The sequence below is a fragment of the Anas acuta genome, chromosome 1 (genome assembly GCF_963932015.1).
Source record: "Anas acuta chromosome 1, bAnaAcu1.1, whole genome shotgun sequence".
In the NCBI taxonomy this organism is placed as follows: Eukaryota; Metazoa; Chordata; class Aves; order Anseriformes; family Anatidae; genus Anas; species Anas acuta.
In genome coordinates, this window is record NC_088979.1 from 202,831,975 (window position 1) to 202,858,571 (window position 26,597).

Here is a 26,597-nt window from a genome sequence, read left to right on the forward strand (position 1 = left end):
AAGCTGTTCAGTTGGATCATGATATGTCCATGGGTGTTGATACATCACAGGGTTAATTAGCCTGCATTTACAGGAAACACTGCAATTTAAATCATTATGCCGTGCGTTCATTACTGAACCAAAGGCCTTTTCTTGGCAGAGTGGGAAAACACAATGAGGGCTGCTCAGCGCTGGCTTGTTCGAGGAGCCTCCAGCCTGATGTCTGGCTGGGACAGCACCTCTAGCTTCTCCTTTTGCTGTACCAGCAACTGGGAAACCCGATATATCAGTACACACATACTCAAGTGACCTCATATCTGCTCAGGAGACTTCAACTCATCCCTACAGATGGAGCTTGTGATGCTCAGGACCAGCTGTGTCCCAAAAAGCCGGTGAAGTGCAGAGGTAAATGCACACTCACAGGTCTCCAGCAACAGTTGTGCTAATTGACAATTAGCATCGATAATGAATGTGGTAGCACCGGCAGTGATAGCATTATCTCAATAGTTCTTGGGTAATTTTTTCACTTTTTCCCCAAAAATGCAAAACAAAAGAATTCTTGCTTCTCGTTCAGTAGCGGAGTTGGGCAATGCCTTGAGAGAATTAATTCTTGAAGGGTTTTTATTCTCGTGTTTCAGTTAAATTAATTTCACGGGCAACAAGAGGATTAGATAAAGCAGGTAGTGGAGCATTAACTGGCATTCGTGGCCCCTAAAACTTGTTTTTATTCTTTCAGCCTGTGTTGTGTTTGCCATTTGTGTAGCCAGCCCCTGTTGTCAGCGTGGTATGACGTACAGAAAGCTCAGTGCTCTGAGAACTCAAACTGTTGCTTTTTTTTTGTTAAATCCACGATTTCTGCAGCATTACAATTATTAAAAATGTCAATACCGCGAATTACTGGGTAATCAGCTCTAAACCACCATCTCAAACAGGGTGCCACTGCTTTTTTTGCCTTTTTCTGGCACTTTGCTACTAGTTTTGTCTAGTCTCCATCATCTCAGCAATGGTTTTGCCAGCGCGTGCTCTGTGGTGAGCTGTCACCAGGCATCTCTGAGCGTCCCCATTGAACTCGGCGATGTAGCATAATGTGAACGTTGTCTGCTGTTCTGTTTGTAACCAGCTTGTCTCATTAAAATCCCATTAGGAAGTCCACTTTGCACTTTGCAATCTCAACTTCTTGCTCCTGGTGTAACTAAAACGTGAAAGCATTCTCTGCGACTGGTGCAGAGCAGGAGGAGCACATGGTTCAGCAGCTCCCGGTGTGTCAGAGCAAGAAGCTGCGAAGAAATCTTGCCTTCAATTGCTAGTATGGCACAGCGAATTACTGGAGATGCAGAGATTGTTATTTCTGGGTTCCTTTCCCTTTCCCTTTCCCTTTCCCTTTCCCTTTCCCTTTCCCTTTCCCTTTCCCTTTCCCTTTCCCTTTCCCTTTCCCTTTCCCTTTCCCTTTCCCTTTCCCTTTCCCTTTCCCTTTCCCTTTCCCTTTCCCGCTTCCACAAAGTACAAGGGATATTTGCAGCTTCGTGCCCAGCAGTTACCAAAGCGAGAAGTTTCCTCCAGTGCAAGCCTGTTCCCAAACCCAAACGTTAGCAGCGGCTGTTTTAATTTCCTCTTTCAATGGAGATGCTGATTAAAAGGTGCTGTGTAGGATTGGTACTTCAAAAATCAGTGGTTCCTTCTTGCAGGAGCCGGAAAGCTGGCCCTGAGTGCCGCGACGGCTTTATTAGGATTCCCAGATCATAAAGCCAAACGGAGCTGTTGTGATCCTCTCGCCTGACCTCTGCGTAAAACAAGCCGTGGTGCTTTCTTGAGCTAATTCCTGCTTGAAAGAGGGCACGTCCTTTAGAAAGCAGTCCAGTCCTGACTAGGGGAGAGAAGAAAAAGTCAGTGGCAGCGAATGCAGCGTAACCTTTGATGTGAGTGGTTAATTACGCTCTGGAAATGTATGCCTCACTGTTACTCAGACCCCAGCCAGCTTCAACTTTCCAGCCTTTGGAGTTTTTTTTGTAATTCATTAGCGAAGACGTCTCTCCTCAGCTCTGTGCTCTCAGTGTTACATGCTCGCAGACTGATCCAGTAACCTCTTAGCCTTCTTTTTGCCAAGCTAACAAGGCTGAGCTCATGACTTCTTGCTGCCTGGCCGTAGTTGTGCCTTCCTTTTAATAACTTCCAGGCTTCCTTCGCGCACCCCTCTGCCCCCTTTCTGCCTGCTCTTTCTTTGTAGGACTGCCAGGGTTTCCTTCGGCCCCCCAGATGGGTGACTTCCAGATGTGTGACCGACACGGAGAGTTGCTGCCAACTTTTACTTCTGACAAAGCTCTTTGCTTTATGTAGCCATTTCCAATTAGCTAATTAATCTCCACTGTCACAGTGGGAACTTCTCTGCTGCCGATTATCTTATATATTCCCAAATTTGCTACAGTCATTGCCTTCCACAACAGTCCTACAGATCCTGACTCATTCTTTTTCCCTGTGTATGTAGAGTTACATCTGGTGACAATGAAATACTTACAGTAGCTTGATGATATTATATAAATAATATAACAAAATATTATTCTGTGTTATTTTGTATCAATGATCCGTTACTCGTATAATTTACCAATTTTCCCCAAAAATATTATCAGCCACAACCCTCCTGTAGTCATTATTTCCATAGGAACTTGAGCCAGGAAAAGTTCTGGTCCATTCAGTATGGAAAGTTGTTGCTTCAGCTGCTTTTGTCTGTGCTTTCTGATGAAGTTTCTTCTACTTGTTCTCTTTTAAGAAAACAAAAATTTCGCCTGGAAATGAGAATTTCTAAGCAATCAAAAGAGAAGGGCTCTGGAACAGACTTGCATTTCACTTGGAATATGGATGACAAAAGGAAAGCGGGGATTTAGATTTCTGGGACCTAGCAAAAATCCACAATTTGTGGCTTCCTCATTTCTACATGGATGCTAAGGACCTTGTCACTGTTTTACTGACTTTTACGGTAGTGGATGCTGTGCTTTCTGCTATCGTTTTGGCTTTTCTGTCAGATCCCTCTTGGAAGTAACTTGCTCTCTCTGGGTTTATTTAAAACTAAATTTGACATCTCAGGTAGCCAGGATCTGTTTTCTGCAAGCCCATGTTGCTGGACGTAGCATGCTGCTGTTCTCCCTTAATTATTTTTTAATAGAGCCGTCTATCATCTCTTCTGTGATTTTGTCCCTGATCAATATGAGGTGGAGAGGCCAGCAATTCCCTCTTCGTCCCATTTACTCTTGTAAAATTCACGGTATGGTGCTAGTTTCCATTTGAGCTCCAGGATCCCCCAAATATATGAAGGCATAACCAGTAGTGTGAGAGTATAAAGAGCTTTTCAGACAGATTTAAAAGTTCTTTCGGTGTATTTTAGGTAGCTCTGGACAGGTTAGTAACTACTACTCAATGGCATCATGCATCAGTGTTGAAATACTGAATTGCTATAGTAGTTACCTGTGAGGAGCACACTGAAGCAGAATTTTGTACATTCTGCTTTCTTCCAAATTTTATCAAAATGGAAATGGTTGGTTTTGATGTAAATGTCTTGGGATTTAGTTACTTCAAATACCTTTTCCTGAAGGTCCCATTGGTGCCGTGATCGGCAGGGCTGCTTGGGATGGAAGCATCTCCAAAGAGAACCGATAACAGTAAGGTTTTGGGAAGAGATTCCCTGTTTTGAAATGGGATTTTCAACCGTTCATCTTGCAGCATCCATCTTAATTCAGAGTATGTGAGGATGTGAAATACCAGTTTGCAGCTTCTAGTTGATGAAATAGAGCTCAGGCCTCCCATCTAAAACCTCAGAAGAGGCACAAATAATGAATTAATTCTTCAGTGACTCTGTGGTCAGCCTCGTTTTATTGCCTATGCTTTGTTCATCAGCTTGCACAGCTCAGGGGGCTCAACCAAAAATTAAAAACGTGGATCTGGAAAGTCTCAGCGGGTGCAGTGATCAGCCACAGGAGGAAATTCTTGCCCTGTTGTAGTTCGGAGAGGTAGAACAAGCTGTTACCAGACCAACGTGACGGACAGGATACATGTAATGCTCTGACCTTTTGAAATTTCAGAATTTAATTACGCCTCCAAATCCATAAATATTGCCTTTTTCATACAACATTTATATTAATTTTCATTTCCAAAGAGCAGCTGGGTAAAGAGTGCTTTGTTCTCTCGCTTTATGTACAGCTTTATTTGCTTGACATTGATATAAATACACTACATGGATGGCAGACCTCAACCATCGAACGGGAAGTCAAAAGTCCTTGTTATAGATGAATGGGATGTTGCAAACTTTGCAGTCACTCATAAATCTTGCCGTACGTCCATGTGATTAATGTCTAACAAGGTCTTTGATTGATGGCTTAGCGACTGCTAACCAGGTGTTATGGGACCCAATTGTCAAATCCCTTACTTCAGCGTTAAGGAAAGCTCCTGTTCACCTTGATAGGCAGGAAGACGTCTGCGTTTCCTCGTAAGTGGATTTCCAAGTTCTCTCTGGCTGTGATTTTTGGTAAGTACAGGGTCAGGCTCCAACTAATGACACTGAAACGTGATGTTAAAATTGCCTATAACCACGATGAGGGCAGAACAGCTGGGTAACATCCAGCTGGAAGGATTACGTTGAGGCCAACGATGATGGGTGAAGGCCGTGGGTTGTACAAAGCAACAAGAAGCTAAAACTTCACCCTGATTTTTCAGGCAAGCAGCTGGCAAGATACGAAGAGCGTCCCACATATGGATAATATTGCTTAAAAATGTTAAAGGCTTTCATCTTCGTGCTGTAGTTAAAAGCCAAACGTACCGTGTGCTGGAGATGTCTCCTGTCTCAGCTTCTCTCCGGCTTGCCTACGTATTGTAACCTCTCAGCCACGCTTCCAGTTAATTACTCGGTCCCAAAGAATCGGCGTAACTTGAATACAGGGCGCTGGAGCACAAAGAGCTTTGATCTGTCGTGCACGGTTTCTGCTAGGCTTGGATTTTACAACTTAAAGATGAACTTTGAGAATAGTTATCAAAACCAGCAATTTCTGCTGCTCTTACAAGCCTTTGACTTTTTCAGAGCCTTGCGCCTTAGCATCCTGCTCGGTCTACCTAGCGATGCCATAAATGAACAATTTCCTCCTTTCTCCTAATCTGCGGTGTTTTCAGAACTCTTCTGAATATCGAACCACAGCTGATCTTTTATTTCTCTGTTTCAATTTTTAACTAACAGGAGCAATTCATTATACTCCCAGCACAAGCCTCTGTTGCCTTATTGTAGTCGTGGAGCTCGGTGCTGTATTACACACTTCATATTTTCCAGTCCTGCATATAAAGGGACATCAGAATCCCAGAATCCATTATAAATAGGTTTCATCCATAACATGAGAACAAATTGCTAAATGTTTTTCTTTCTTTTTTTTTTTTTTTCAAACTTGATTAAGTTTGAGGGTTTAATTACATTTTCGTGGCGATTTTAGGGTTGTTAATTCAAGTAGAGAAGATGAAATGCAAATACGCGAATACAAACGGATTTGGTAAATTACTGTTAAAAATTAGCACAGCGATTATTTTACTCTGAACAATAAGCGTGCATTTTAAAAGCTTGTGCTCAGGTAAAGTTTTAATAGAGACATTTTAAGAGTTGGAGTTTTTATATTTTATTTTATTTTGTTTTTTTCCCAGGTAATCATGAATTGTTTCTAATTAGGGGCACGATACCATTTGCCTGGATATTTATTCGTATGTAATTTGTTTTAACATAGACAGCACTGCACTGATGTATTCCTTTCATTAAGACAACTCTCTTTGATGGGCTTTGACTGGCTAATTACTGAAATGGAACACATTACTAATAGCCTCCAAGTAGGTAGAATTTTCTGAACATAAATAATGAATTTCTGAAAGCACTGACAAAAGTTAATTTTTAAGGGGTTTCTTTCCATTGCCAGACACAATGAAATAAAAAATGAGGGACTTTGAATCTGTTTCTGCTTCTGCACCGTGGAGTTACTTGAGCAGCTCCAAACACCAGACCAGCACTTCAGGCTGCGGGGGTTTCACAAAAGGACCCCGTTCACAAAGGGACCCGCCAACCCCTCTCTGAAGTTATTGGCCTAGAAGAAAATCAAATTTAAACTGAGTTTGAGGAACTGATGACTGTGGGAATTTATATTTTCAGTGGTTTTTAAAGAAAAAAAAAAAAAAAAGCATCAATGGTTTGGGAGCTATTAAAGGGCAATTTTTGCAGCATTCCCAGGATTTTTTCCAACGGTGTTCGTGACCCTTAGTATATCCACATGAATTTACACATGCATGTTTTATATTTATATACGCAAATTTACATATGCCTGTACATTTTCTCCATATGCAAACTGTGTTTTTGTAGTGGATTATATCAGTATTCCTTTCAGGTGGTTGCAGAGAGCAATGAGGTCTCCCCTGAGCCTCGTCTTCTCCAGACTAAACAACCCCACGTCCCTCAGTTGCTCCTCGTACCTCTTTTTTCTTGTTTCTTCACCAGCTTCGTTGATTTTCTCTACACACACGCTCAAGCAACGCAAGATTCTTGCAAGATACCTTCAGTACCATCAGGGTTTTGTAGCAGGTTGAATTGGTCGAGTAATGTAGGATGAGCTTTTATCAAATCGGTGACAGTGGCATATGGGTCACTAGGATCTCATTTCTGAAAATAAAGCCGAGTTTCTGTTAATTAAAACTGTTAATTTGTTTATCACCAGCCCTGTATGGTATTTAAAGATCCTAGACATTCCGAGTCACAGTGCAATGCTGTTACATCTCTAAGCACTGTTCCTCTTCCTTCTGCTCCCAGATGCTGCTGACGGAGTATCTGGATATGAAGAACACCCGCACTGCCTCGGAGCCATCCACCCAGCTTAGCTACGCCAGCTCGGGGCGAGAATTCGCAGCGTTCTTTGCGAAGAAGAAACCACAAAGGCCTAAAAACCCTTTTTTCAAGTAAGTGCCAGGATGCACTTAAAACGGGCTGATAATTGCAGTTTCACACAGGAGTGGGGTGTAAGTTTGGAGATGGAGGTTTAATGCCTGAAGCTGAAGCCTCAGTAGGATCTCTGTTAGGGATTCATGGATTCATGGCTGGTTTGTAGAGTGCAGCTCGTTCAGGGGCTCATTGCAGGGTTGGGATCTCCTTACATGAGCTGCTGCAGAGCAGGCAGCGATACGTTAAGCCTGTCTTTGTGCACAGTATGCTCGAGACCTGTTAAAAAGGGTGATAAAGGGGACTGGACAAAGAGAATTAAGATAACTCTCTAATTACTAGATAGACTAACTGGCTAATCCTATCACTCGCTCCTTTAATTCAAAGTGGAAAGAATTAAGTGGCTGGGAGGAGAGAGTAAGAGAGCAGATGAGAGAGATAAGGGAAGGATTTGGGGTGCAAATTTCATGTGCAGCAATGAGGGGTGAGGAGGAGTCATTGGTGAGCAGCGCTGTTACGAGAGGACAGTTGGCCTTGCCAGTACACCGAGACTCAAGGGAGCTTTGCTGAAATTTTGTCTCGTTTCTTGACTACCTGTGTTGGTCCATTCTCTTTGGCCCCTTGAGGATTCGGGGGAATGACCAAAATGTGCTCTTTTCACAGCAGAGGCTCCGAGTTGAAAGGTGATGGCTTTGATCTTATGCTGCAGCTCTGCCAGCGTAACTGTGTGGCTGCTCCTAACTCAGCACTGCCAAAATAACCTCTTTAATGACTTTTTTTTTTTTTTAATACAATGACATTGTTCTAAAGCAGTTGTTCAGGGAACATACAGGCTTAACGGTAGGGTTGAGGGAACAGCAGCAAGGAGAGCAGTGCTGGGGAGTACCAGCACCGTGGGGCAGTAACCTTTTCCCCGTGCTCAGCTGCAGCAGGGGCAGCGTTTCTGATGGGTGGACTCGAGACTACAAGCTGCTGCAGGGCTGAGCTGTCTTTCACTACCCATTAACGAGGTATTTAGCCTTACCAGGCTTTGCTCTCCCACGTAGAAAGCCCAAGTTTAACAAAATCTGCTGAAATGTTGGCTGGAGGGGGGAGCGATTGGAGGAGAGAGCTAAAATAAAGAGTTTCCCTCTTTATTTTGCTGGATATGGGTGCCCAAGAAGTCTGGGTGGGTTTTTCTGGGTGTTTTCTTTTTTTTTTTTTTTAATCTACAACATCCCATTTGTAATTTGAGGTAGATCGTTACGTGGTGGGGAGGTGATATGGGAAATTCATTAATGGAAATGACAAAGAGCGATGGGGCAAGTGGTTGGGGGAGCTTCACATTCGGCAGCCTCTTTACAGGTCATTTGTTGTTTTTTTTACAGCTAAAATTTATTTCTTGATTACCCAGAGCTCGCAGAACTCCCTGTTATTTGCCCCGTGGGCATAGGCAGGTAGCAGCTGTATTCTCTTAGTACCCAAAGGCTTTTGCACTTCCCTCTCTCCCTCTCCCAGGATTAGCTGTCTGCCTAATCTTCTGCTATTAGAAGGTTAAATGTTGCCTGGAGGATCTCAGAGGTGTCTCCTGCCACCTTGACAGCCTGTGGTTATTCCTCCCCACCCCTTTTTTTAACACTCCCGTGGCTCTTTGGACTGAGAATTACGCTCTTTGAATTCACCCCGTCTTGCAGATCTCTATCGGAGCAAAATAGGGCCGCTCACCTTTTCAATCCGCGGCTGTTCTTGGGTGTGCTTGGGCCACTTAAGTTTGAGGAACGAGGATGCTCTGTTTCACCTACAGCAATTTCAGCCTCTATATTAGTTTGTCAGCGGAGAGTGAAGGTAGGTGTAATTGTTTAAAGTGAAGGTGCCTCACCTCGTCGGAACAGCGCGTCTCTTGCCACTCATGGTCTTGTCACCAAGTCATCGCCGGCACCACGGTGACAGCAGCACTTATTGGGAGCTCTGATTTGGTTATCTGTCTTCTGTCAGCTGTCACTATATCTATGGAAATCTCCCTTGAAATGGAATTTCTCAGCCCGCTGGGGGATGTGCATGTTTGATGGAGTGTTATTCTTGTCTCCTCTCCCATCTTCAGTGCTTTTTCGCGCCGGGCTGCGAGGCTTTTTTCTTGCCTTTCCATTAGCTCTGTCCAAATCGGAGGAGCCATCCACTTGTCATCAGAATAGCCACGTTTAATTTCTCACTTCAGGAGTCTCTTAGGGCAGGGCTCCACCTGGTGTTTTACTCGCAGCTCGATGCAGGTACCTGTGCCGTGCCCTGTGACAGCTTGTTAGAAGCTCTTGTTCTAAATCCGACTTCCTCTGGTTGTGTGTTTACGTGAAGGCGTACGATCTAGAGGCAGTAGGAAGATTGAGGACTCTTGAATCGAGTCTTACAGTCTGGAAATCAGCAACTAACATCTGGAAGAGACTTGGAATCGTTGGCTCCCTATCTCGAAAAAGGGTATAATAATTCACAGGTGGGGTAGTCTTGATGTATTTCATTGTTTAATGTTGGCTCAGAAACCAAAACCTTTGGGAATTCATGTAGCTTTTGCTATCATAAGCCTGACTTTCTTCTTTCTTCTTTTCCAAGAAGTAGCCACGTGCAGGTTGCTGTCTCCCTAAAGATCAGGTTTGCTAGACAGAAATTGGGCGTTGGTGGGGAAGGAGTGACTTGTACCAGCAGGTGTTGAACACCCAATGTGTTAGTCTCAGGCTTGGTTAAAATTATGTGCAATTCTGTGCTTAAAACAAAAAATCAATGCAAGCTTTGCAAGTGGAGTGTCAGCATGGGGAGAGGCAGAGATTGCAAGAGAAGAGACGTTGCGTGGAAATAGGAATGTGGAAGAATAGATTGAGGAAAGAGCAGAGGAGGGGAAATGGGAGAGTGAGACTGGATGGCTGGGGGGCAGAAGTGGGTGTGCTGAGATTGGAGTCGCTGTCTCAAAGCCAGGTCTGGGCCAGCAGGAGGAGAATCAGGTTTGTTGCTGCAGTTCATCTTAACCTGAATTCTAGGTTTGATGCCTGGAGAAGACCTCTGGGTCATGGTGATAACATTGTGTTTAATATTTCACTAGGAGCAAAAGAGAGCACATCACAAATACAAAGCCAAGAGTTTGTCGTTCATTTAATTACTCTGCTGCGTTTGTTAGATTTTGATATATGGTTATTAGCCCAGTCGCAGTAACGCTAACACTCGCAGTCCAAATTAAAGTAGAAGAGCCTCGTTAATAAAAATAACCTTAAAACTGTTGCACAAGGAAAGCCTCCAAACGCTCAGCCCTTCTTTGTAGTGCGGTGCTCAGGTTTGTAGCGTCCCTCTGGGTAGTGCTAATGCCGATTCAACCTTCCCAAGCAGAAGGACCTCAACATCTTGGCAGAAGGACCTCAACATCTTGAGGTCTTCACTATAAGGAGTTTGGTCATTAAAGACGTCTTGTGCCACTTCAGCAATTTGCAAATTCCTTCACCCCTCTGCCTGCCCCTTCCTGGTCCGCAGTGCCCGTGGCAGAGCTGCCCAGCGCCCACCAGGCTCACACAGAGCTGCTGTTTTTTGGGTGTCCCCAGCACTGAGCTCAGGCTGAGTCCTTGGGTCCCTTGGCCATAGGATTCTTGTATCACAGGGACCCCCAGCGCAGCCCCCAGCAAGCTCAGAGCCATCCTGAGACCTTGCAGTATGAGGCCATTTTACTCTAAATGACCAAAGTCATGTTTATGGGGCTCTGTTAGCTGAAAAATCTCTTCTCTCACGTTGATCCTTGTAGAGTATTGGAGCCATCCAATAAATACTTAATTTACTACATTTTAGTTTCAGTGAGGGTATTAGTTTTTAATTTGTGGCTTCATGTATATGCCAGTTAACAATGTAATTGATACTAACTCATCGATTTGGTTTGGATTTCACCAATTTTTTGGGGCCATTCCTGCTCAGAAGAGCATCCCCATGCTATGCAGGCAGGTCTGTGCCACCAGCAGCTGCCGACAGAACTGTGTGGACCCAAGGTGGCAAAATATGGTACGTCAGTGGTGGAGTTTTACAGGAAAAATGTGCTTCTGTCTGCCTCAGTCGCATTCCTCAACCGTGCAGGGAAGTGCGTTTTGTTCAGAGCTGTCTGGTGCTTACAAGAAGGCCAATTCTGTGGATGGCTAATTGATTTTTTTTCTTTTTAATTACAGGTTTGAGTCCTCTTCCCATGCTATTAGCATGAGTGCCTATTTGCGTGAGCAGAGGAGGGAGCTGTACAGCAGAAGCGGAGAACTTCAAGGTGGGGAAATAGTGTGTTAGTTTGGGTAATTCTCTTCTGCAGGAGCTGAATCTCCTGTCCATGCTATGTCAAGGTATTAACACCTCTCTGGTTTGTTGCCCAGGCTGCCTAAATCTCTGTTCTTAAGGTCTGTTCTCTTATTCTTGCTTCGTCAAGCAATGGGGTTTCTTTTGATTCTCTCTGTGTGTTCAGATAAAGGTCCAGGTCCTAAAAACTAGTCCTGAAACAATGGATGAAACAAACAAGTCTCATTGTGAGCCTTGCTTTTAGGTACTTGGAGTTAATATTTACTTCTTTATCTGCAATTTATTTCCCTATGTCATGTGCTGAATGTCATGCTTCTGGATTGCTCTGGGAGCTAAATTCAGCTGTTTTGTATTTGAAGTCACAAGTTTCTGTTGGAAGTGACCAATTCTGTGTCTTTTGTACAATATTTGAAGAGTCAGAGTGTTGGAAAATGGTGAGTTTGAAGTGTTGGACCACTCTTGCTGGTTTATACTGCTCATGACAAGTGTTGCATATACACAGAGAAGTGTTCTCTGGGCATGGCATCATTTCACGTTTTTTTGTGAATGGCTTAATTCACACAAGTCTTGCTTTTGGAAGCAACATCAGTGGAAGATCTTGAGGCTGTCATGTTAATGTATAGTAGGAATATTTTTTTTCTGTCTCATCTGTTGTGGTTTCTTACAGAGCTAATCATAAAAAGAAAATAATATAAACTCTTCAGATATTACAGTGGTGGACAAGGGTAAAAATTCTTGAAATCTTATGGCAATTTTCAGATGGCTTTTATTTGAGGAAATTTTATAATTTACATGAGAATTATTGGATGCCTTTGTGTTCCCTTCCTCCTTCTATAATTTAGTTGTTCTCAGCAAGAAGTGAGACCCAAAGCAGTGAGGTAAGAAGCACTGAGAGATGTACAGTGTTCCTGTGGACTGATCACTTCACTTAGGTGACCATGTAAAGAGGATCTTCATATTGATGATGAAATAGGCAATGATGCACTCGTTGGCCAATATTCAGGTCCTTCTGCATGGGCTGTGAGGGAAGAATCTGAGATTAAAAGATGTACTGAAGTTGACAGCTGCCCACACTATAATCTAACAGCCCATAGGAATAAAATAAGGTGAAGATCCCTGTCCTTTACATGATGGTGTCACCCATTATGCACGCTTGGAAGGTGTGCAGCTCACAGCTCTTCACCTTTTAAGACTCAGGTTTTCACCTTCACAATCTGTCACGTGTACCTGGGATCAGCTGGAAGAAATCTCCCAGTTCGGCAGGATGTTGTTTCAGTGTAAGCCATTTTATGGCACAGTCTTTTTTATTTTATTCTTTTTTAAACACCAATGGATAATAGGATTTGAGTAGTTACTTCTCCACAGTAATTACTCTGTTCTGCAGCCTGCATGGGGCAACTGGATTCAAAGCCAAGAATTTGGAAGCTGTCGAGGGCGTTAAGTTTAGGATAGGGATGGGGCCATCAGGAAGCTCGTAGCCCTTCCCTCAAAAAATTTCAAATCTCTTTGGCAGTAGTCCAGTTGCCTTTTGTTATTTCCACTTGCCCTCATGCCCTGATCTGGCCACTTGACCTTGTTCCTTTAAAAACACAGAAGACAAAGATATTAAATCTGCCTCTCCCAGATACACCATGGTTGAGATCAGGGTGGTTTTGGGCTGTGGTTACCGCTGCTGTTGCACTGAGCTGAGGAGGTGTTTTTAAAGAGCTCCTTTCTTTTCCAGGGTTCAGAACTCTTTGCTGTGGGGCACAGGCGGGTTTCTTGAAAGATCAGCCCCTTCTTGATAGGAGGCAGATCCCAAGGCAGCGTTTGGCATGAGCAGGAGGCTGGGAGCGTTTTGCAAGAGACGAGGGTGCAAAAGAGCTCCGCAGACTTTCAGCTGCCGAGCTGGCGTGGGGTTGGGAAGAACAAAGCTGAAGAGCTGACAAAAGGAGTAAAGGACAAAATATAAGAATTAGCCTGGCTAGGGCCAAGATGCTATTGCCCTTTATGGATGAATCGGAAGAGCTGGGAAGTGATGCAATAGGTGACAAAAAGTCAATGTAGGGAGTCAATAGGGACAATAGATGAGATGACTTTGCTAAGAAATCTTTGCTGTTTAACCATCAAGAAAAGTTTCCCTTTGAACTTTATGTTAAAAATGTACTGTCCTCTCTTCCTATTATAAGCTGCTGTTCCCTTTTAGGTAGCTCATTAATCTTCCTGAATCCCAGACCACAGCAAGATCTGCATTTTGATTTTTTTTTTTTTTTTCCCCCCTTTTAAAGAGAAATACAATTTAATTGTTCAATCAGGTTACTGGAAGGCAGGCATGTGACGCTCTCTCTTCTGTGAATGCCACACAGTTTCTCTTCCTGACAGCCTTATCCACAGGGATGATTTTTTCAGTGGCAGCAGGGGGAGGGTGGCTTGTTAGGAAATCTTTTTTCCTGAAAAGGTCTTCAAAGAAACATATGCATTAAAAAAAAAAAAAAAAGAAAAGAACTTATAAAAGTTTGGCTCTTGCCAACTTTTTGAAATAAGAATTTAATTTAAATAGCCTTAAAATGTGTGAAGATCAGAGTGATGCTTTGTCATTAACCTCTCTCGTTTGGACTGAAATAGTACAGTGCAGAAGGCAGACGTTATCCCTCAGTGGGAGAAAGGGACCGGCTGTAAGTGCTTGTGAGAAGGAAGGATTCATTCTTGCGTCTTCTGGCACTGAAATCAGAGGAGGAGGACTTAGGCCGTGTCTTTTTCGCTTTAAGTCAGACAAAGAAGTCGTTTGGCAATTGTCATTAAAAAAAAATCAGAAGCAAGTATGTAAGTGAAATATTTCCTTCTAGACTACCAGAAATGTGGTGCCCCAGGATGTTTCCAGAAGTACAGTGTCAGAGGTGGTTTCTTCTGTACAAAACCCAAACCCAAAGATGATTGTCTCTTTTTTTTTTTTCCTTTTTTTTTTTTTTTTTTTTTCCCAAGAGTACGTCTTGGCTAGCTGGGGAATTTACATTTTCCTTCTCAGAGCCCTTCTGCCATTGTCAGACACAATGATCTTTTTATAGACAGCCTGAAATAATGGAGGTACATTTAAAAAGCAAAACTATTTTGCTTTTTTAGCAATTTTTTTTAGCTATTTTAGTATATTCCACGAGTGGCTGAATGACTGCAGCCTGGGTTATCGCAGATGCGTCCTGGTCTCCCTTAACACTTCTCTTTAATTAGCCACGCTTCTCACCATGTCTCTCCATCGCATTCATCCCCCTTGCTTCCTTCCTGGCACCCCTCAGTGCCTGTTTGTGTCCCCGAAGCGCCCGCTAAGCAAAAAGCAGCCTGTGCCACGGCTGGACCAAGCAAAGTACGTCCCGACCAAGCAGCTCTGCACCTTGGAAGCAAGCATGCTGGTAGGTCCAGCAGCATGGAGAGCTAACAAGTGCCTGCTGATGCTTTTCCTTCTGTGGAGGCACGCGTTTATCCCACCTTTGTCTGTATCCACGAGACCTCTGAGGATTTACTGCCTTTAGGATTTATGCCTCTGTCACCTTCGGCTGAAATTGGCTCTCCAGCTCACTTGTTGTGAGGATGGGACAACCAGTCGGACAGACAGAAGATCAGATAACTCTTTTTTTTTTTTTTTTTTTCCTAGGAAACCAGGCTAAAACATTGCTGTATTTCATTGCAGAGGTGGCTGCTTGTCATTGAGTAGTGGAATGAATCCCATGCATGCCCCTTATTTCATTCCACTGCTGCCTTCAATTGCCAACAGATCCTTGGGAACAGAAGAAAAATGTGGTTTCTCCCTATAGAAAGGGGGTCAGGGACTGCAAGAGGGATGGCAGATGGTAGGAGATTGTCCCTGGGGCTGCATGGTAAGGCAGGAGGCAGTCTGCAAGAGCTTTTGTTTTGTTTTTCATTAAACTGGATGTGATTGGTATCAGGAAAACATGGCTTCAAGAGAGAATTAAGAGGTAAAACCGCTGCTCTTTTAGGTAGTGTCCGGGCATGTTTGGGTTTCTGAATTGGTATTTTGGTGACAGTGTTAGGGTCATTGTACCAAGCATGGTACACACGCTCCGTGCGTTTTACATGCCTGCAAGGATCAGTTTGCACGTGATGGAGCAGCCTCCACCAGCACAGCTGCACTGCACAAGGATCGTGAAGTCTGCCTTCCACTGCTTTACCTGGCTAAATTTTGTGTGCTTGTGGCAGGAGAACTTCCTCCTACTTTATAAAATTGGGGATAAGTTGCCTTTGCTTCCACTTTCTGAAGCTTCTTAAATTTTAGTTGGATCTTGATAGATGTTCGGACCTTGGATGGATGATTCAGCCGTAATGATTGGCACCTATAGTAAATAAATAAATATAAAGGCAAGGAAGCCAAAGAAGCCATAACTGAGAAGGGAAAGCTCAGTGGATGATAACCTTCCTTTCAGCAGGTGCCTAACCCAAGTTAGTCGTTTTCTGGCCTGCAGGTAGCCTCGTGTGACTCACTGTGCTGCTCGCTGCTGGCTGCTAATTTCAGGCGTGGTGTTACTTCATCAAAGGTGGTGTCGGTTATGGGCTCCTTCTCAACACGTCAGGTATTGTTTCAGAGTCCCGTGGCCATGGGGAATTAATGCAGGTGCGTTCTGTGCTCACGGTGACTCCGGCCTCGGCTCGGTTTATCAGCAGAAACGGTAAAAGGCGTTTTTATACGCTGTGAAAATCTGAAGAGCCTGGAGGGTGCTGATCAGCATGGAAAATAGCAGCCAGCTGCTGTTATCTGTGCGAGCACAGGCCCTGGTAGTTCACAGCGGGGTCAGCTTTGCTCGTGTCGTACATCTGGGCCGGTTTTAAGAATGAAAAGTGAAGTGCTCCCGAGCAGCCGCTGCTCCTGTGGATGTTAATGGTCTCCACAGCTGCTCGGCACCTCTTAAAATTGTGGCACCTGATTTCTTTGCCCCAAGAAGCTCGGAGCAATTCAACGTTATTAAACCTCTCCGTGCCTTTGTGGAGCAGGATTTTTATTTAGGGTGTAGCCGTGCAAGCAGAGGTACGAGAGGCATCATCCCAGGAAGGACGATGGAAGCAGAATTAGGCAGGTTTCCAGAGTCACCTTCCAGTCTTTTGTACTCTGGTTGAAGTCTGAATACATTAAGGCAGTCAAGGTATGTTAATATAATGATGGTTTAGGCACACTTGACACAGCCACGTGTTGATTGAGGTGGCTCTGCAGCCCTGGGACTTCTGCTGTGCCAGCTCTGCGTGGTGGTGGGAGCTCCTGCACAGCACCCCGGGAGAAATCGCTGCCTACGAGTGCTTTGTGCTGTGTAAGAGCATTGGAAATATTCTTGTATTGTCACTGCGCCTTCGGGGTTTTCCTTTTTCCTTTTTTTTTTTGTTTTTTTATCTGAGAAATTGTGTCGTCTCTGCTCCTACGACGTGGGTGTCCTGCAGGTTTTCATAAGTTTGCGCTCTTATTGCTACCAGAAGGCAGAGCAGTGCTTGTTGGACAAGGCAGGCGGAGAAAAGCTACGTGGCTTCACGGAGGAAGTGTTTAATAGAGCAAAGAATGAAATTCGTGCCCCAAAGCAGTGCTCCCCCAACTACTGGGCACGTTTCATGTGCTGAGCTGAAACAGCGAAATTCTGTATTGCTTTATGAAGTTATTTAAGCAGTTTCCTTCCAGGAGCTCCCCGTGATGCAGTGCCCTTCCTTCTTCTCCTTCAAGATTTTGGTTAGTTCCATTTGCTTCACTTTTCATACGTTTCAGTGGGCTCCTGCTAGAAGTTTGGACCTTGGATGAATGCTTTGGGCATGACCAGCAGTGTCGAAAATTGCCCGAGTTGTGCAAGCTGCAAATTCCTCAGGTGTGCTCCAAGAGACTCGGTAGGAGGGCTACAAGAATAAAAGGCAAGTCACATCCAGCTCAGACCAAGGATGGCAAATTGAGCTGTGCAACAAAGGCCTCTTGCAATGAGGCTATAGATGCCAGATTTATTTATTTATAAACTTCATTTCTTACATGAACCTCCAAGAAATTCTTCTTGTTGGCCAGGTGAAAAATAAAACTGGAAAGCGGCCGAATATCACGGATGATACAAATTGAAGACTGGGGATGGGTTGCTCACCAGTATGCTGTTTAACTATTCTCCCTCTCAGACGGAAAATTTCTTACCAGAAGGTTTTAAGTAATTAAGGAAATCAAAGAGAAACTCTGCTAATTAAGATTTTGACGCCAAGAAATAGCGGCGGAGGCAAATGGTATCGGATCTGACAAGGGCACCGTGTAAGGCCAGGTCTGGGGAAAATGCAGTTATTTGTCGGTGCCTTGTTCCATTTGAATTCACCAAAGGGCTGCTGGAGGGAGCCAGCTGTGCTTGCCGATGACAAAAACGAATCTTGACACTTTGGGTAATGAAAATTCGGTTCAGCACCTTTTAGAGATGGGTATGGCAACGTGGCGTCAGTCGGAGGCAACGGGGAGGGGGGAAGCGATGTAATTCTCCTCTGGTTAGAGGAGAGGCTGTGACGAGGGGGCAGTCCCGGTTAAAAATACCCCGTAGGAAGAGGGATAACCTGTCGAAGAATCGGAAAGTTGGTTGGGTGAAGGGAGGGGGAAAAAATTTGATGTTAGGAAGCTCCTGGCACGCAGCTGCTTTGGTCTCCCCGTGGTGCGGAGGATCACAGTTTGCTTTGAGCTTGGGGGGGGGGGAGGGAGGAGAGGGGAGAGAATGGCTTTTTTGTGGTTTGACAGTATTAATGCAATCATCTCGTTCAGACCTTGTAAGCCCACTTATTATTTCCTCTGCGTGTGTTTTTTCTAGTTTAGCGGATTAGCTGCACTGTCTCTTCAAAGGCTATCCAATCAAGAAGGGGTTATTAAAACTGGGGCGCTTTATGACTGAGAATTAATTAGAGCAGCATTTTCATGCAAAACATCCAATTTTTTGATTAGCAATGGAGCAGGGCCGCAATTAACACTCTAGGAAGCTTAAATTTCCAGCATTTTGATTCTCAGGAAATGAGATTATCAAACTGGGGTCAGGCACTTGACAGCAAAAGGGGGATTATGTGTAAGAAAATAATTTGTTTCTTGATTTTGCCTCGGAGATTGTTATTAAAGCGACGGTGAATTCAGAAGGAGGCGAAGAGTGGGAGGAGGAGACACCTAAAAACGGGAGCCGGAGGAACCCTTTGCCTTGTTAGCATCCTCCTCGCTGTGCCAAGGGCTGCCTCGGCCCGGTGTGAGGGAGAGGATGCTCTGCGTTGGATTTGCAGCAACAGGTTCACATTGCTTTGTGGAGGGAGGCTCGTTGCCTTTCCTAATCAGTGTGTTGAGAATTTTGCAGTGGTTTGTAAATATTCAGAATATTTGTATCCCGGGGAAGGAGGCAGTCCTGTTTTAACAGACGGGCTGCTTTGTCTCCATTCCTTTAACCAAACACACGGCATGTTGTTTTTCTTTTTAAACTGTTTTTTGGTCCACTCCCAGTGTCTGAGGACGTATATCACTGCTTAATAGAGGCTGAGCTCTGCCAGACTTCAGGGTAGGTGGAACAAGAAGGGGCATCTCTGTCCCTCCAGAGAACACGGAGGGTTTGGGGCTTCCATCTCCCACTTCTAGGGGAGGTGCAGAGTGTTGAAAGTCAGCCTTGGGCTGTGAAATCAGGCTGTGTAGGGGACTTGGAGCAGGCTAAGGCAATACGAGTCATTTCACAGAGTCACAGAACATTAAGGTTGGGAAAGCCCACCAAAATCATCTGGTCCAACCATCCCCCTCCCACCAATGTCACCACCAAACCATGTCCCCAAGCACCACGTCCAACCTCTCTTTGAACACCCCCAGGGTTGGTGACTCCACCACCTCCCTGGGCAACCCGTCCCAAGGCCTGACTGCTCTTTCTGAGCAGAAATGTCTCCTCTGATAGCTGATCAATTTTTGCTGGGTGTTGGGGGACTCCCAGTTTGCATCTCCTCAGGAGAGCAGGAAGTTGGCTCTGTGTCTGCCTGCCTTTGCGTCTTAAAACGACCATGCAGTTTGATGGCTTTTTAATTAATTGCTCTATTATTTCTGAGCAGAATAGTTTGTGAAAGCAGATATTACGAAGCTGATTGTTGCTAGCCACATATTAGCCACATTCTGGCTCCTACGTCCTACTTAGCAGTGCCCACAGCTCTTGCAGCCTTTGCTGCAGCAGCCACGTTATTGAGGATGCTCGGTCCCAGCTTGCACCACCAATGATGTTCAGAGGTTGAGCCTTACACAAGCCCAGCAGTGTGCTTTGCTCCGTGATGTGGCAAGGCAGCACGCTGCAATCTCCTCCTTCAATATTTGCCTTTGGGTCCCTTCCTAGGATTCCCAAATAAATTCTCATTCTCAGGATCTTGTTGCTTTAGGCTTTGCCTCCGTACGCTGCTCACTTCAGAGCCAAAGGACCTCCAGTAACTCTACCATGTAGATTTACAGGTGCCACATTGTCCTTTTTTAATATGAGAAACCAAAATACCAGGGCATCAAGGCGTTGTACCAGTAGAGGAGCTTGTCAAATAAAGGCTGAAAATCAAAGCTGATGCGATCAATTATGAATTTCTTCAGGAGCTTTAATTTTTCACTCTCTCTGCATCAACTGCTAGTGCTCGGCTTCTCTCCCCTCTTGATATGAGGAAGGACACAGAGAAAAGCACTCATTTTTTAAGGATTAAATAATCCCATAGATGGATGCTTCAGTCTTACTGGTATTGCTGGGAGGCTGCTGTGTCCAGGTCTGCTTGGTGTTTTGTTGTTACACTTCTGGGCGGAGACTTTCAGGTTTTCTGGGACTCTTTCTGTCTCAGCATCCCTTGTTTGGAAAGCAAACATTGATTTTCCAGGTACTTCTTTTCAGCTCCTTTCCAGCTTTGAGTTTTGGATTACTGAAGAATTTGGGGGCTTTGTGGTGCATTTACAAAGACGCTGTAGAATTATCTGGTATTATGCAGATTAAGGAAGAATAGGTAGGAAATGTTTATGGCTGTGAACTGTAATATCCCGTTTTGTATCAATTCTAGGAGGTTTTTTTCATTGGGGACTAGGCTTTTGGAGGCATTGAGCCATCTCAGCTTGCTGCAGTGAGATACACTGCAAGGCTTGATATTAAAACCAGTCCCTGTGTTTTCATACGCTTACTTTCTAATTGGATCTAACTTCATCAAAATGAACTTTATTGGTGTATCGGTGAGTATCTGCTCTCCTTTCCGTTCTGTCAGCCAGAGCACAGCTTTCTGGGCTACTCTGTGCTGGGCAGTGAATCGTGCTATGTCTGCATAAGATGTGTCCCAGGCTGGAACAGATGAATCCCACTTTGCTTTTCTGAAGGACACTGGAAACATTTCATCAGTGCAGCCAGCAATAAAACAGCCACCATGCAGTCGAGCAGGTACTCTTCTTACTGTGATCTAAAATAATACGTTTTTCCTTTCTCTCCGTGTGAGAGCTTCGTACTCTCCTGGAATTTGTGCCTTTGTGTCAGGTTCAGTAGTAAACCATGTATTTAAAACTGCTCTGCCTTGCTGCTTAGGATCAGGATTCTCTCAGTTTGGTCTGAGGAGGTCTGGTTTCTGATAATCTACTCTGCTTTGAAGAGACATCATCGTGGCACTGCTGGAAGTTGGTTGCAACAACCTGAACGGATGAAAAAGGTTTCTGTAGGTTGAGGGGATGCTACTGCCATTGTCTCCTCGAAAATTGTAATTGTCTGAAGCCAAAACCCGATTTTTGAGCTCTGGCTTCCCTTAGGATGTTATTTCTTGCAAAGTCATTTCCTTGGCTAGTTTAAGGAATATTTTTATGCTGCTCCCTTGTGGTTTTGGTTTGTTTGTTTGATACCAAGACACTCCAGTGTACCTTTGGTACCCCAGAATTAGAATCCTACACTTACCTTCTATTAATGCTAATAGTGTGCATTCCTTGGAATCAGAGTATGGCAGAGTATGCAGAGTTAGGCTACACACAGTGAAAAATAAATCGTATAAAATGAAAAGCAGATTGTCCAGCAGGAATGTGGATCAGCTGAATACAATTAGCTGGCCTGGGATTTGGCTTGGCCAACGTGAGCCCCGGTAATCCTGTTCTTCTGGGACCTCTAATGACCAGGTTAGCCCAAACTGTGACATGTATCCTTCAGGATGTTGTATATTTTTGGAAGAGATTTGTATGCTACCCAAGTGTACTTTCTAAAACACTAGCTGTATTTTGAAACCTCCATGCTGGCATTGCATATATCTTTTGTTTGTTTAATCTGGCCTGGTTTGTTTAATCTTTAATAGGGTAGAGTTCTAAGATGCTCTGAGGTGTTTGTGTTTTGTGTTGAAATCTTGCTAACATTGGCATTTTTCAGTAATTTCCTATATCTTTTTGTACTGCATTTTGTACAGATCCTTTTTTTCTGTGAATCGAGTTCTTGTTTACTTGTCTGTGATTTGTGAAACCCCTTTTTCACCAACTTAATTTGCAAGATAATAAACGCGTTGCTGAAACATTGCTTTTATTTTTCTCGCTTGATAGAGCAGCTAATCTTAATAACAATGAAAAAAAAGCCAGTTATCTGTCAAGTCTGAGCTTCCATCTTGCCTTTTCTGCTAACTTTATACCCTCCAAGCTGAGACATCTCAAGAAAGCAGCGAGGTACCACCAGGTATGGCAAATTCCAACACACACCTTGAGGAGGGTGAGTGTGGAGGCAGGACCTGTTGCTCTTGCCTCGTCTCGTACCTGTTCAGTGGGTAGAAAGTGTTTAATCTCTGGCCCTGTCATTCCTCTAATCTGTATTTGACATCCCTACAAATGTGAAACCATTGTTTTTCAAGTAGCATGAAAAATGCACCGGGGACAGCTTTATTAGCATTTGGATTTTCTCCTTTGGCTTTGACTGATGGATATATCCTTTTTTTTTTTTTACACCGAAGAGTTTTTTATCTTGATAATGTTGAAATGAAACTTTACAGTGACAAAGTAGTGGGCAGCTTTAGAAAGCCCCGCTTTCAAGTCGGGTTAAAACCATTTAGGTGAGCATGAATTAACATTTCCCTTGTCTTGTAAAGGTCACCCTTTAATTGAGATTCACCACGCTCAGTCCAAAGCCTAGGATCCAGGAGACCTCTCTTCGCAAAGAAGGCACAAATTGGCAGCATAATCTCATCAGAGGCTTAGGTTATATGGTAATAAATCATTCAATTCGAAGCTAAAGAAGCTACCACGGCGCATAAAACACGCCAGATGCTTGAAAGACTTTCGTGGCTTAGAGTTTGAATAACAGTTGGAGGATCTGTAGATGTCTTGAGATCCTTCTTAATAAGGAAGAACTGTTGGGAAGAAACTGATTCTTACCTAATTAAAGGATTAAAATGTTACAGGCTTGCTTTTATGTTAGCTGCTATTCATTCTGTCCAACATATGAATTTAAGGTGTGGCATTTCTACCCTATATATCTCTTCGCATGCTATTTCAGAAATTATCGTAAAAAGTTGCCATATTTTTCATGTATATATATTATGCCCTGCTTTTTCTAGGGAGATAAATGTGAGTTGAGTAGGGGATTCCCTTCTGCAGAATAAAAGAGGTGGCATTAATCAATAAGGTGACGTGATTTAGGGCTCTGAGGATACAGGGGCTAAGAGTTTCTGAAGGGTTGTTGGGATTAAGTGCATAAATTGTTGTTGATTTTTTTTCCTAATATTACATGTACCGTATTAGGATGTTTTATTAACAGAAGATAGAAATATTTTTCAGGTGGGCAGGGCGAGCATCACAGGAGAAGGTTTTTCTTCCAGTAATAATGTGAGTAAGCGGATAGTCAGAAGGCTATTTTTGTGGAGACTGGGGAAAGAGAATGCCCTTGAGAAGCACCACAGCTTTGAAGCCTCCTGCCAGTAGGGTAAATCTCTAATTTTGTGGCTTTTTGTTGCTGTTTATGGAGCCTGAACAGAATTGTCCATTCAGGAGTGTGTGGCTGCCTCCACCTCCCACTGTAAGGTTTGTAAACATTACAGTGCAGAGATCTGGCACTGAGAACATGTTTAGAAACATCCCAGTTGTCTGACTGAAATCTGGCCTCTTGTCCCCTCCTCAATTCACTTCTCAGTGTGTTTTTGTTTGGTTTTGGTTTTCATAGCAGCTCAGCAGATCAAGGTTGGTATCACCTGGAAGGACCTGGCCAAGGAACCGAGTACAAATGCAAATTGTCTTGGTTTTGGTTCAGAGTTGAAAAATTGTGTTTTCTGTCTTCCCTGTTGTGACCACGTTCATTCAAGTCACTTGAATTTTGATTCTGTTACAAGGGCTGCTAGATGAGGAGACCGTAGAAGGATACAATGCGGGTGTTAGGTGCATCATTAATAGGAGCTTGTTTTGGTTGTTAGTCTAATTTAATTTGGCCTCAAAGGTCTAAAAGTGGTTGCATTGATGGAAAAAAGATTGAATCACAAATTAACAGATGAGAAAACTGTCTTCCTCTCGGACTGTACCCAACCATCTCTGGCCAGGTAAGTGTACGGGGATGTGCACAGGCTCCATGAGCGGTGTTAGTGGTCAGCTGTGCTGGCTCTTTCCTTGGGATGTGTCCTGGGCAAAGTCATCATCTTATAAAAAAAGATAAAAGGGGGTCCCAGGCCTCAATGGCTATTTTTGGACCCTGTAAATTTGCTAGTAGCTTTGCCTGTCCTTTGACTGGAGTTGGAGATATACCGAGGATCTGAGCTTGCAAACTGCTTCCCCAGGGATATGAGGTAGTTGAAGCAGGAGGAAAGGAGCAGTTTGCTCCCAATGGATGGACCCCATGGCACTGTTCTAGTCTCCTGGTGATAAGCAATAAATTACTTGAATCTCCCTATGCTGAGTTTGTTTCCCCCATTATGATAATTGTTGAGTGATCTCCTCGTCCTTATCTCACCCTGTTAGCCCTTTTTTCCCATATTGTATTTTCTCCCCCTTTTTCTTTTAGAAAGGGGAATGAGAAAGCAGTTGTGGTGGTGTTCAGCTGCTCAGCTGGGTGAAACCACCACCAAGGGTGAGCCCCTGTTTCCTGATGGTAATCAATCTCGTCCTCAGTGGGCTCACAGTTTCAGCAATATTGCGATCAGAATTAATTATCTTCATTTGGGATAGGACTGTGCTTTTGAAGCTTGCCTCTCAAGAAGTCACAGCTTGAATGGACACCAAACTACTATGCCACATCTGTCTCTCATTTAATTTTTAAAATAAGGGATGAGAAGGTAACCAAGCTTCACACTTGAAATGGACTTTGCAGTTTCTCCCAGGCATATCCACATTAGGGTCTGAATTTCAATTCCTGCTCTGAATACAGATTTCCCCAATCGTCACCCATCTATTACCAGTCTCTTGAGCCACGCAGGCTCCCCAAATGCGGAGTTGTTGTTGAAACCAGATTTTTGTCTGGGTTTTCTCCATAAAAAAAACTTTTGCAGCTGCTTGAGGGAGGTTGTTCCAAATTTGCTGGAGGAAGGCAGACTGATTCTTTTCCCTCTAAATAGTGGGTACAGCAAATACTCTGAAGATCTCATTAGTGTTTTCAAATTTCATTGTAATTACTTAATAGTATAATAGCAAAGACTTGATGCTCAGTAGCGGGATTCTTTTACATAATATCAAAAATATTCTAAGTGATTGGGGGCTTAGAGTGCATCTGTGCTCCTCTTTGGGAATTTTAATTGCACTGATCATGTGGCTGTGTTTGACTTAATTGTCATCAGTACTTATTGGATGAGATCCCTTGCATGAGCACTGCGTTTGCTGCACCTCGATGGCATCTCGAAATGTGTGAACAAATGTAACAAATGGCACTTTCTTTGTCTGCCTAATGAATATGTAAGTGATTTCAAATGGCCTCTTCCCGAGACTCTAACTGTGGATTTCTTTATAACGGGAGATCTGTTGATATTCTGGGGAAAAGCTGTAATTCCAGTAATAATTGGTTTATAGCGCACTTAGTGCTTTGTCCTCGGCAAGGTAAGATGCCAATTTGGCCTGACCCCAGGTTAAGTAAGGGAGCAGGACGTGACTAGTGAGTGGTTATAGGATCTCATGGTGTGTGGGGTCAGCAGCCACCCGTGGGGAACAGTGCCTTTATAGCGCTGCTGAAGTGTGAGAATTTGATTATAATTAAAAAAAAAAAAGTTATTTGCACCATAAACAGGTGAGCTCTAAAGTCTGTAAGAGTTACGGGGCCACAGTGTTAAATAGTTTTGTGGTGTGTGTAACCGAAAGGGCATTCCCACATTTTAAAGATAATTACTATACAAAAATGGAAATGGTGCCTTTTATTTTTTTTAATGTGTGTTCAGTTATTTCAGCTCAGGAGGACCAGGCAGTTTCTCAGTGACGTTGCAGAATCCTAAAATAGAGGAAGCACTCGAGTAAAACTTACATTTGTGAAATCCACGCAATATGGGATACGAGGCAGAGCTCAACGAGGAATTTTACAGCCAGGAAACTGAGTACGTAGATTGGGTTAAGAAAGGCAGTGCTCAGTCGTGCACTCGAAATGTCCCAGCCAAGAAACACGTTGTGTCCCTGCATCACTTGGGCACCCCTTTGTTGGGATCACGGTCCTGTTAACACAATAAATCTGGAGGCAGCACCTGCCAAAAGCACCTCGTCTGAAATATCTTTGAGAGCGCTCTAGGTGGGCTTACCCAGCGCTTATAATGGAGCGTGTCTTGAGCAACCTAATCAGGAATCTCCATAATGAATATGAAATTGGGCCTGAAGCTTGGTTTTTGTGCCCGTGTTCTCAATATTAAAGTACCTAGAGCAGGATTTGGGGAGGATCAGGGTTTATATGCAAAGGAAGAATTTCCTAATGGTGAGATTTATTGGTATTGAGAGGAGGGGAGAGGAGAGAGGAAGAATTGCCGACATCTAAATGAGCCTGCAAGGTACAGCTACTGCACAGTGCATGGGAAGCAACCTCCTGTTGCCAGAACAACGAGCTGCATCACTTCATGTGCTGTTTCTCCCTCTTTTTTTGGTCTTCTGAATTAGTTTGTAGGGGGAGCGTTGTGCTACAGAAAGCAAAAATTAAATAATTCACCAACAGCGATGCCGCGCGTTATTCTCCTCTCTGACTTCACCAGCCATCAGATATCCCTAAATGCCACCCTCACCTCAGGATCTGGGTAACCAATGTACTTCTTGCAACCTCTTGCTTTCGAATTAGTTCCCTGGAAGAGAAGCTCTTAGGGCTCTATTAACGCTAATAGCTGCTGCGTGTGTGTATTAAGAGGGGGTGAGGTAGCCCAAGATACGTTTCCACCTCCATATCTGACACTTCCAGCGGTGCTAATACAGCTCTGTTATCCCTAATTGATGAGTTTGCTGCTGTGTTGGGTATTCCACGTAGCTGGGGGGAAAAAAAAACTCAACGAAAGACTTTTCCTTCCTCTG

General features: G+C 43.9%; 1 protein-coding gene across 4 annotated transcripts in view; it reads left to right on the forward strand.

The window, feature by feature from the left end:
* Positions 1-26,597, forward strand: part of EXOC4 (exocyst complex component 4) — a 365,076-nt gene that overhangs the window by 88,593 nt on the left and 249,886 nt on the right. For all 4 annotated transcript variants that reach the window (XM_068670114.1, XM_068670116.1, XM_068670115.1 and 1 more), the window contains exons 8-9: positions 6,794-6,939; positions 11,083-11,171. In XM_068670114.1, the coding sequence (XP_068526215.1) occupies positions 6,794-6,939; positions 11,083-11,171 (235 nt within the window). The remainder of the gene's footprint in view (positions 1-6,793; positions 6,940-11,082; positions 11,172-26,597) is intronic.